A 12,158-nucleotide genomic window follows, 5' to 3' on the forward strand; every position below is an offset into this window, starting at 1 on the left:
TGGTTGGTTGTGTCTCTGAACAGATTTGGGGCGATTTCCTGCTCCTTACTGTCACAGAAAAGGATTCTTTTCTCTCATTGGTAACTCACTTTTTTTTTAAATCTCTGTTTCCCTATCCTTTTGATTAACAGGTTCTCAAAAGTGATAACACTTTTGTTTCCCAGCATACGGCTGTGGATGTTTCCAACTACTTCATTTTCTTAAAAATGCATCATCTGTATGTCTTCATCTGTGAAAGCAGAGAAGGTTTCTATCCTACAAAGAATGAAGTTGGTTTTTTTTATTTATCCATGAGTCTTGTGTTGTAATCAAATTTTTTTTTTTTAAAATAATCAACAGGCAAATACAGCATCTTAGATAACGTCTATCTAATACACAACTGGGACAACTTACCTGATATCAGACCATTATTTCTGCGAGACATCATTACTTGGTGTTACTTTCTGGAAGTAAAAGCACACAAGTAATTTTTTGAAGTGGTTGTTTCTAGAAATTAATCTAGAATTATTGCTTGCATCTCTCCTGGTCTGTACCTAACTGGTTTCCCTAGCACTACTTTGAGCTTGTCGGTTTTTATACCATGTTCCAGAAAAAGAAGGGCATTGAAAAAGTTTAGAAACTGTACTTCTTGATTTCTCTGTTTTCCCTCTTTCCCCAGAAGAGTCTCAGCTCTTGTGGAGTGTAAGGGGAAGGACTTCTTTGTGATTTCATTATGTCGATTTAGGTCACAGTATTTAACTGGAAAGGAAGGCAATGGGTTGTGCTTAACTAGGAAGTTTGATTGAGATCTTTTGCTTTGCTACCGGAGGTGAGGCCATAATTACGCCTGTGATTGGATTGTAGAGGAGGATAGGCAATATAAAATAGTGAATCATAAATAACAGCAGACTTGTATTTATTTTACTTTCTTGTACGGAATGAATAATCTTTAATTTTTTTAAGAAAAAGGAAACAGTACCTCGTGGCGTTAAAAGTATAGTAGGTAATTTTCTTTTCTTGAAACTTTGTATGTGTTGATGTATTGAGTAGCCAGTAAATGTGAAATTATATGCGTCCTGCCATTCATCAAAAGATTATTTGTTTCTCACTTTGAGGACAATTAATAGCAGCAGCCTTGTTAAACTTCCTGCCATAGTATCGATCAATAGGCACTCATTGCAGAAAGCTGGGCTTCCGAAAGGTCTGGCATTAAATAAAAAGCTGTCATTTCGCAGATTGACTTTCATGCCCAATCAAGAAGGTAAACATCTTACATTTAAGTCCTTCAGCATTCATGTATTTTGTCTAAATCTTTATGCCAAAGCAGAAGAGAACAGTTTAAAGGCCTGTTCTCAGTTTTTTTGGTTTATACCGTCAGCTCCTTTTCCTGGTTTCAGTGGCCAGCTTTTACCATTGGTAGCAGAGCACTTGCAGAATGAGATTTTGGAGGGGGGAGAAACCAAAGAGGATGTACAGGATGCGTACAAAATGATATATATCCTCACGCTCACTGCAGTTCGTCCTTTGCTGTAGGTTACACACAGGCTTGGTGCTGCCACATGTGAGGAGCCCAAGCTTGCTGTGTTTAAATACGTTGAACTTTCTTCCATTGAGCAAGATAAGATGTGGGTTCTTGCTGTGCAGTGTGCCCGAAGCTGAGAAAAATATGAAATAGCGAAAGTTGAATTCCTGTTCGTCTTTTGATATAAAGCAGATACATTGAATAATAGATTTATGTAAGCAGAACTAGTTGGAAGAAGCAAAAGAGAAAAATCTGAAATAGCGAAAGTTGAATTCCTGTCTTTTGATATAAAGCAGATACATTGAATAATAGATTTATGTAAGCAGAACTAGTTGGAAGAAGCAAAAGAACTGAGTACTTTAAAGAAGTGTGTTGCGTTTTTTTACAGAAAAAGAACCATGACAGCAGTCTATTAAGACTTTATAAAGTTCTCGTGCAGCAAGAAAGGAGTGTTACCCTATCATTTCTTGTGGTAATAAATTTAAATGGTCTGGTTGTTATTAGAATGCTGATCAGGAAGGAAACAGAAGTCTGTCCTTTTTTCATAAAAGGGTATAAAAAAGGTTACACACTTCAAAATGCAGAAAAGACAGAAATTAAAAGCTTAAATAACTGCAAACAGCAGGGTACGTCAGTAATGGAAGGACTTCTTAAATGAGTTTGACAGCTTTTGCAGGTGCACATACTATGTCACTTTGCCTAGTGGAGCATTGAAAAAGATTTATGGTTCTCCTTTTGGAATTTATTAAGAGTTTCTTTCTTTCTTTTTCTCTTTGCAAAGTAGTCTGGACATACCCCTCCCTTGCAGTCATTTTTATTACAGCTCCTAGAGGAAAGTCACCTATTGAAAAACATGTGTTGCTTGTTGTCTTCATGGCTAGCTCACAGAGCTGTAAACTCTGGAGAATGTTGTTATTTACAGCCAGATATTTTCTTTTCCTTCCTTTTTTTTTTTTCTCTGTATGTAAATCCTATTTTATTTGATTTATTTCTTGAAAGTCTCCCTGTATGATTTTGTACCCCTAAATATTTAAGTTGGTAATGAAAATACTTTTTCAAAGAGAGAGTCTGACCATCAGGCACTAGAAGTTTTTGATTTGTTTTATCAACATATGCTCTCTTATATTCCTTTATATTATGTTTTTCTTACTTTCACTGACAGACTTGTATAATGCTGTTTGTAGATGCTCTGAGGGGCCACTGCCAAGCCTGTGCTGTTTGATAATTCTAATTAATTTTATTCAGTTCCTATTATTTAAAGACACAACCTTTGTTTTTATCTTTTACTTTTTTCTCTTTATTTTGTTAAACTTGCCATCTATGCTCTTTGAAACATTATTTGTTATTTCAACGAATCAGTGAGTGTTTTTCTTGTAAGATTTTGTCCACTGACAGAGTTAATCCATCTAGAGAGGAATAAGTGTTGGTTTTGGTTTTGTTTTCTGAAATTTCTCAACATTTTTAAAGAGCCTTCTTTCCTGCAGAATCTTTACATGAGTAGCAATAATTGTGATAGCAGCATCTCTGACCCAAACTCCAAGAAAGTGAGACAGTGTTTTGCTCTCTAAGAATCAGTTCCAGGATTAGAGCTTAAGTTCTGATATTCATTGCAATTCCCTTGAGGAAGTAGTGAATTACCAGTTATAGAAAAGAAGTATTTTAATTGTGCCAGTGAAAATAGTTTAAACAACTTGAAAATAGAAAACAGTGACTGTAGCTGTGGCAGTAATCAGTAAGGTAACCAATTAACAATATCAGTTAAGACAGAGTGATTAACTTCCCTTTAGTTACAAGCAGGAATATGATTAATTACAACACTGCTGAGAATTACACAAAAACTCACAAAACTGAAAAGGAGACAGAGATATCAAAAGTTTGTTTCCCTGCATTCCATCCTATAACTTCTGTCAGTATGAGGATTAATTCGGGTTCTTTCATAGTTTTTAAATATTCTAATAATTCTCTTACTTTTTTTATCAACTGCTACTTGGTTTAACACATTAAGAACTGCATTTTGTCTTTGTGGATGAAGAGCTATGGGAAGTGTTACCAAAACTTACCGCTTTAATTAAATCCTTTCTTGCTGAGCAAGAACAAATGTGTTGGTCAATAAATAGCGAACATAGAGACGTTCCTGACAATAACGGAGGGAAAAAAGTTACAGAAAGTGTCCTGGTACATGTAGAACATTGACAACATCTGTAATAGGTGACGTCCCAAAATCCTCACAGTGCAAGAACGCTGGGCTCCTTGTAGTCTGAAATTAAGGCCATATTTCTTCCCCATCAAGGGCTTGTAGGTTTAGGCATTTGGTGAGCTGCATGATGAGATGTGGGCAGGAGCACTTCTTTTTACTTGCCTGTGGTTTTCTTTTACGTTAGCCAACACTGTTTTCCCTCTGCAGAAATTCTATCCCTAGGTCTTTAAATTATGGCTGTTTTTGCAAGGTTCAGAGTTTCTTCAGTGGATGGATTGCCTGCAAAGGTGATCTTCACGGGTTTTTGATAAAAAATGAGTATGAGAGATGCGCAGACCTCAAGACAGTCATTTGTGAAGCACAAGTGGCTAAAATTCCTGACTAAGTGTTCTGATCAAGATGCAGACTTTTTTGGGTTTTTTCAAGTATTGTAGAAATGTTTAGCGTGGCTTTGTTTGCTAAATAATAATGCAGTATAACAGGTTAGTGCGTACTCAGTACAGTAGTGCGTGAATTTATGGCACACCAGCTACTCTACAAAAGCTTCCCATGAGTGTACACTGACTTTGAGTTAACTGTAATTTTCAGTAAATTATCCTGCACAAAGGCATTCTTAGTGCATGTTTTTTGAGCTGTAGTATGTCTTACTCTGCAGTTGTTTAACACATTGACATAAATATAGCTATGTAAAGGGACTCCTCCCTTCTTTTGTATTTTCTCCTTCGAAAATCCAATTTTCTTTGTGCTCAGTAGACTGCATCAACCAAAACTTGGAAAATATTTCTAGCAGAAAGTAGTAAATCACAATGCTTTTTGGGATATTTTCTTGCAAGTGCAAGAAGGGGTAAGTAGTAGATTTGAGTGGTGTTTTTCTACCAATAGCCAGTCTTCTGCTAATCAAGGCTTTGCATAAATGATAAGGCACTCCAGGCTTTGCATAAATAATAAGGCCCTCCATAGGCTGTGAAGAAAAATGGTTCGTTTGCTCTTTAATTGGTGATGCTTGAGGACTTCACGTCCTCTTATAACAACTTTAGAAGACTTGACTGATAATGTGGTTTTCCTCATCAAGTGCTCAGGAAGTCTTAATGAGTAAAGTAGCAGTTAGTCTCCAGATAAGTAATGCTGAAATCTTAAAAAGGATAAACTTATAATGTTAATTTTTTTATCCTTCAGACTCGTTTCAACCAGTGTCTCAGTCACCAGGATTTTGCAGTGGATGAAGATGATGATGATGAAATGGAGAGAACAAGCAAGTAAGAAGCTGGTTTGGATGTGTGTGTCTGTGTGGAAGAAAGAGTAACTGGTGTTATTTGGCGAAGCTGAGTTCAAGTGGTGTGTCTTTCTCCTGTCCAGGCTGCTAGCACGATTCTTGACATCTAAATGACGTGAAGTAGTTCAGAATTAAATCTACTTTTAAAAAGAGGGATAGGCTATCGTATCTTTTCTTTATTCATAGTGCCTGGAAGAGCTTCACGTAATCCTCAGTCTTCACAGGCTCAAGATAAAAAGATAGACTGCAGGCACAAAGCAGCAGTGAAATTCTGTTTGTCAGCATGATGGGCAGTGACCTCGGCTGATCTATTCTTAAGTCTTGTGTTGTGGTCTTGACAATGGAAAGTTTTCTGAAGGGTTTGCAAGAGAATACTGCCTTCTGAGTTTTATATCAAGATCTTCCTCTGTGTGAATTAAAGGAGTTGAGGCTTAAGCTGCACTGGAGGCATTCTCTGATTGAATTCAGGAGATGATTTTTGCTAAAGAGCATATGGATATAAACCATGAAGGACCTTGAAAGCAAAGTCAAGCAGCTTAAGCCATGGTGCAGCGGGGAAGAGGGAGCTACTGAAGTGCTCAAAGAATACCACAAAAACAGTGAGCCATGGCAATACCCTTTGCAGTAATATTCTGGTTGGACAGAGATAGGGGAAAACTGCAGTAGATTGGGGGCCAGAGGTTAAGAGTATTGCAATGACTGGAAGAGAAAATAAGAGACAAAAGCACCAGTTTTTGCAGATAGGCAGTACTCCAGTAAATCTGATCATACGACAGAGGAAGGGTTGGAGTACGAGAGTAGTATGTGGCTAGGTCAGCTGGAGAGGTGTAGCAACACTCACCTAAACACAATGTGTAAACAGGGGAGGATTTGGGAAGTTGTATTAAGGGTGGCTTGAAATAACAGTTATAGTGGTTGGGCAAGAGCCAGGAGCCAGGAAAACCAGCTAATGGTGACTGCATCTCCATAGATGATATGCATCCGATGTTTAGGAAGATTCTTGAGTGGAAAGAAATTCTGGGTTTGTTCACTTTCCAAAGTCTTGGAACGTATCTCCTACTTACTTTCAAAAGTGGCTGCAATAAAATGGCTTTTATGTTCCTAGCTGATCAAAAAGTTTTTGTTTTCAGGTTGTCATCAGAAGACAGTGAAGAAGCTTCTGCTTGCTTTTATGATAGTGATGATTCTGGTGAAACTGGAATAACTCCTCAGCATCAAGGAGAAATGGATTTGCTTGGGGAAATTTTGGACACGCTGAGCACACACAGTTCTGATCAAGGAAAGCTCTCAGGAGCTAAGAGCCTGGATTTCTTTAGGTCAATGGATGACATTGAGTACAAGACGGCGGTTAGTCTTCTGCTTTCATTTGAAACACATCTCCAATCCCCTTGTAGTTGAATCCTGCATTTTTTGGATCAATAACATGCAGCTCAAACACTGCAGCATAGTCCTTAGAATTGCTCGTGCATCTTCCTAGGGCTATGTGGCAGTACACCCAGGCTGGCCAATGTGTGACGGTTTTTCACCATCCAAGAGATTGGATACACCTTTGGCCAGTTTACCAGGTCCTCTTGGAACAGTATTTTTCACTTCTAACAGTATCCACGTATAGAGCTGTGAATAATTTAATAATTTACTTAGTCAAATAGTTTGATATTATATTTAGCTGTTCAGTTTGGTATTCCCAGAGCTGGGTTTAGTCGGTTTTTTTCATGTGGTTTAGAAGGCATTTATTTCCATTTTCACCTTGGATCCTTAACCTAGTCATAGTGATGATATGGTGGTATTTCCTTCTTAATTAAGTCGTGGGATCTGTGTGATAACTAAACCTGAAACACTGCTAGAATAGTACTCCAGAGTTTTTTAAGAGGGCTCCATGAATTTTTTTAAGTAAAGTTGCAAAGGACCTGTAGTATAAGCACACTGCTTGCCTACATCTTGAAAACCCTGGTCAAGTCACTGCTTTGATCTTAGCCAGAAAAATAGTAATTTTAAATTCCAGCTCCTATCAACTGTCCAACATTCACTTTTGCTGAAAGGAATCCTTTAGTAGAAGATAATGTTACTGGAACAGCAAATTCTGATGAAATGTTTAAAAAGCTTGTAAATTTTTTTATTGAGTGTCATTCAGGGGTCACATTAATAAAATGCCCATTTTTGTTTGTTTGGCCAGAAAAATTTAATATTGAAAGTTGGTATAATTAATTACTGAAGCAAAGAGGAAATGCCATCTGGTTTTAGTTTTAGTGCAGCTCCTTCTCATATTATGGGTACAAATCAGCAAAGTATGTCTTTGTTCCCTGTCAAAACTGCTCGTGCAAAGGCTGAGTGGACAGGGGAGACAGAATTCCTTCTGTACAAAAGGTGGTGATCCTTAGGATAAGAGGCGTTGTTCTGGCAAGGAAATGCAGAAACAATTGATCCTGCTTTGTTTCTTGGAGTTTGTAACATTGAGAGGAGATCTGTGATTTAGAACATAAGGAGATCCGTGATTTAGAAACACACAAAATCCATTGCAGGATTTTTGTTTGAGAAGTGCCAACATAGAGATGTTTTCTTATGACGCTAACTATAAACACGTGTTCTTTCTTTCAGAACAAGTCGAATGCACCTAGTGAGAGCAACCTTACCCTGCTCTGCAGCAGTGCTGGTGATCAGGCAGAGTGGAACCTCGGTCAGGATGACAGTGTCCTCCATGGGAAGCAGCTCCCTCCATCGCCAAGGAAACAAGTTTCTTCTGGCGGCCATAGAGGGTCTCTCTCAAGGCTGGAAGAAGAGAGTGGTGACAAAACCTGTATTACTGGCAAGATGGACACCACTAGTATGACATCCTCATCTCCAGTACGATCAAGTGCCCAGTTTACTTCTCTAGAAAGTTTGAAAGCAGACTATTCTTCCTGTAAGCGTGCAAAGCAGAATGAAACACTAAGCAATACCTCAGAAGATCATCTCCCAGCAAGTCATGGTCAACATCCATCCATTTTGGTCCCTTGGGAAAAAGGTGGGAAGGAAGGAAATGAAACTCCAGAAGAGGGTGGACTTCTTCAGGAAGTGGTGTCATTATGTAAACTGAGTTCTGCTTTTCATTATGGTTTAAGTATTTCAAAGGATAGCTTATCCAGCAGTAGCAGTGGAAATAAAATGTAAGGAAACTATGAGAAGAGAAACTTGCCTCCCGTCAGAAGTTCAAGGGAGACTACTCAGGACTCCATATAACTCCATGTAACATGATAACCAAAAGATGAAAAAGGAATAAGAGATCTTCAGTTCTAAACAATAATTGTCTTCAGTTGAGTATGCTTTTTCTGCCACTGGAACATCCGATTCTGTGTTTACCCAGTTCATTTGTCGGCTGTAGTTAGGTCCACAAAATGGAACTAAATATATGAATGCACTCTTAAATCAGGTACTAGTTAGTCTATGTGTCAAAAACGCAGCAGGTGTATGGTGCTTCCTCTAAGCAGCAGGAAAGGTATTGCCTAACAGGTAACCAGGTTTTGAAGGTACTATATTAATCCTACTAAGCATGAAATGAAGCAAGCAATCTTTTGTCTCAAATGTACAGATGTTAATATTTGTAATGAATAATAGTTGCCTTAATCTTTTGAGAAGGGGTTTAACTGTCTTAGAAGATGAATGCAAATCTACCAAACAGCAATAATGATTTTCCATGGCGAGAATTTGCTTCAGCAAAGAGGGGGGGAAAGGAAACTTTTTTTTAGATTAAGGAATTTCTTGTGAATATAACGTTGAACTTGCTCCAAACTGAAACTGTGGCTCTGTCTTCCAGACTTCCAAAAGGTAGTGCATGCTATTCTCTCTTCTGTAAAGTACATGAAGTGCTGAATTATAATGTGACATTTCTTCTGTTTACAACTAAGACACTTTAAAGACGTATTATCTGGTTTCCCCAGGTAGAATATTACACCTAAAAAAAAACAGAAAGGAAAATGTAAGTGGAATTGATAGATTTTTATTATTTTTTATTTTCTACAGTTTAATAGTGTTTGAAAACTAATTTGTGCCTCTTAGGAACTGTTTTCTTTCTATTTTAGTTGCTACCTTTTTGAGGGTAGATGGACTTAGAAAGCAGGTTTAGTTAAATTATTGAAGAGTCATGACTAAAAAATTACTTTTAGCACTAGAAAACTAAAATTACAGATTCAGCTTGAGGCTGCATAGATCCATCTCTCATTTTAGCCAAATTGAGCAACCAAAAATCTCTTTCTAAATTCAGTGAAGGACAATAAATGAACGTGATGTATATCATATTTAGAACAAGCATTTACCCTCCTTTTGGCAGCGTTCCTGAGGAATATTTGGATATCAAAAGTATGAAAATCCTTGCTGCTGCATGGAGCAGCTCTTTCCTATTTTTTTATATTTTTTTTTTATTTTTTAATTTTCCTTCCCTTTGCTTTTTCCACCCTTCTAACCTTACCACACGTACGTTGTCCTCCGCAGTAGCTCAGGACAGGAAAGGCACGAAGTGAGTTTTGACAGATTGGAATTGACAACTTGGAAGGCTATTTCTGATGCTGTTGGTGGAAGTAACGCATGGGTATAAAATGAACAGTGCCTGAAAAGTATGCTCTCCAGCTCTTCTAAACTCATGTCAGAAACCTTTTTTCCTTTCTTTCTGTCCTTGACATGAGTAATTATTAGCCTTGATCTCAGTATAGGCCTGAACAAGCGTGTTCCTGAGGTCTGTATTCGGATCACGTTGCGCTTTAATCTCTTAATGGTAGTTTGTAACAACATTGAATATCAGTTGCCACGTTGAGATTTATGAATGAATTTCCCTTCTAGCTAACACAGATGGAAAGGGTTTTTTTGGCTTCTTTTACAGGACATCTGTCCTAGGGGAATGGATCCATATCATTACAGAGGCGATGTTTGATGCTTTACCAAAGAGATGCAGTAGAGTGAGACCTTGGCTTTGTTTAGGCAAAAGTTTCAGCTTGTGCCTGAAGGAGAAGGGCTGGGCCAATACTTGTCACTGAGGATGAGCCTCTAGGATTATATTTTACAATCAGTGCAATGAAGGTAAAAGGTTATAGAGGTGCAAATCATACAGAAATATCTGTGCCTGATTAGAGCGTGAACATTCCTTTGGTTTCCTCATGTGTATCAACGTGGCGTGTTGTGGATGTCTTTGGTAGCATAAAAATGTTGTTTGGCAAAATATTTTGCACTGTTACCAATCAAGATTATCATAAAAATTATCTTAAATCTTGGCTCTAAACTTTCCAGGAGGATGAGACAAGGTGGCTCAGGTGCTGTTTGGATGAGAAAGCTGCAGAGCAACCTCCTGGACCTTTGTTTAGAGCTGGTATTAACGAACTTGGTAGAGGACATTCTTCACTGGTACTAAACATTACCCAAACCTAGGGCTGCCACTTACTGACAGGCAAGACAAAGGTTTTTGTTCTTGTAGAGCTTCTCACTCAATCTCATTCATGTCTGTGCATTTTTTTTGCAAAAATTTCAAGGTTCAACTTTTCATTTCCTCTGCATCTGATACGATATTTCTGTGCATGGTTCCATCTAATACAGTGTTCTCTTTTCTTTATTTATTAAAGATAATGAGCAGTATTAGTGTCTTAGAGAGGAAAAGAGGAAAAATACAGAAATTATGGCCTTCATTGCTTTTAAAATCATCAAGCGTAAGTCCAGGAATGCTGCCAGAAAAACGATTTTCAAAAATCCCTCTCTGATAGAATAAATCTGACGGGCTTTGCATGAGGCTTAGGCATTGAACTCCAATTACCACGTAGATTGTCCCATTCTCGCCTTTGTGCAGAAGATATGGAAGCCATGGGAGGCTGCTAATATTCCAATAGTTGTTATAAGGATTGTAAAATTGAAAGTTTGATAACGGAATCTTCGAAAAGTATGTAGTAAAAATTTACTGTTTCATTACTAAGTGAAAACACAGACTGAAAAGAAGTAGACAAATGAGCTAAAAGACAGAAGGTAAAATTTGTCTTAAACTTTTTATTTCGATCTGTCAAAACGGTAGATGCTGTGCTTATGCCACGTTGTTTCCTTACTATCTGTAAAGCCCATAGGGTGTTTACGGACATTAATATGTCTTCTTTGGGTTTGGAACCTTGTATGGGTTCTAACATAACTCAGTCTTATATCTGTGTTGAATTCAATAGTAGGTACATTTTTAGCTTTTTGATATTACAGAATCTTTTCCACTGACTATCGGTGATCTTTTAAAAAGGCTATTATTTGTGCCTTATTTAAACAGAATTAACAGTTACCAAATAGATGAGTCCAAACTGATATTTCTGGTTCAACGCCGTTGTTCTCTCTGTCCTTGTGATAATATAAAACTGTTTATTGGCTACATGTAAAGTATTTTTATCACCACATTGGGTTCTATATTAAGATAAATTGTCCAGGTCCAGTCCTTCTTCCAAGTTTTATAATTGTATGCTTTTTATTTGTGGAAATCCTTCTAACGTCCTTGAAAGTCATCAACGTTCGTCACCAGCTACTGGTGACAACTTAATTCTTCTCAGTCTGAGCTCCTTTGGTCTTCTTCAGAGGCATCTCTTTTTCTTCCAGATCTCAAAAATCTTCTCCTGTTTAAGGGAGATAACAGGTTATTTGATGAAGCTTTGAAATCTGTTCACATAGGAACACACTTGTGATGTAGAAAGTCAAACTAGGACTTGAATTTAGTATCTTCGAGTTTGGTTTGCGTAGATGTCTGCCTGAAATGAGCTGTATCACTCATCTCGTTTGGGAGGAAAAAAGTGAGGGCATTAGGAGAAAGGGATTCCTGGATTGTTCCAGTGGGCTGTGGTGAAGCAGAGCCTGAGAGTCCTCAGGAGGGATAATAACTTTGAGGAAATCCAGATTTCAGGGTATTGTTTACTGTTCTAGCTCAGTTGTAGTGATTCCAACCCAGCCATGTAGGCCAAAGTAATGTTACCTATGGAATTAATCCCCTGTGGGATTTTCAGAATGGAAAATATGTTGTCCTGGTCAAAGCCTTCCTATCCATGTGAGCAGGGAAGGGCAGTACTGGGAATCCAGAGATGGTCCCTACCCACCCTCTATGCATGCAGAGGGCAGTCTGTGTAGAGTAGGCTGTGGTTTGCTCTTTCGTCCCGTGTATTCGGGCATTGTGTAGCTCTGAAAAAATAGACTCGTTCCGGAGGAAAAACGTA

At 38.0% G+C, this 12,158-nt stretch overlaps 1 protein-coding gene across 1 annotated transcript in view; it reads left to right on the forward strand.

Annotated features, from left to right (window-relative positions):
- The window catches only part of DENND1B (DENN/MADD domain containing 1B), a gene marked incomplete at its 5' end in the record, with an annotated part of 56,221 nt that extends 48,103 nt beyond the window's left edge, over positions 1-8,118 (forward strand). The window contains 3 exons of the mRNA XM_009865198.1: positions 4,875-4,954; positions 6,102-6,318; positions 7,567-8,118. Coding sequence (XP_009863500.1) covers positions 4,875-4,954; positions 6,102-6,318; positions 7,567-8,118 — 849 coding nt within the window. The remainder of the gene's footprint in view (positions 1-4,874; positions 4,955-6,101; positions 6,319-7,566) is intronic.
- Positions 8,119-12,158: the final 4,040 nt, after the last annotated feature.

This window comes from Apaloderma vittatum, unplaced genomic scaffold (assembly GCF_000703405.1).
Source record: "Apaloderma vittatum isolate BGI_N311 unplaced genomic scaffold, ASM70340v1 scaffold37592, whole genome shotgun sequence".
NCBI lineage: Eukaryota > Metazoa > Chordata > Aves > Trogoniformes > Trogonidae > Apaloderma > Apaloderma vittatum.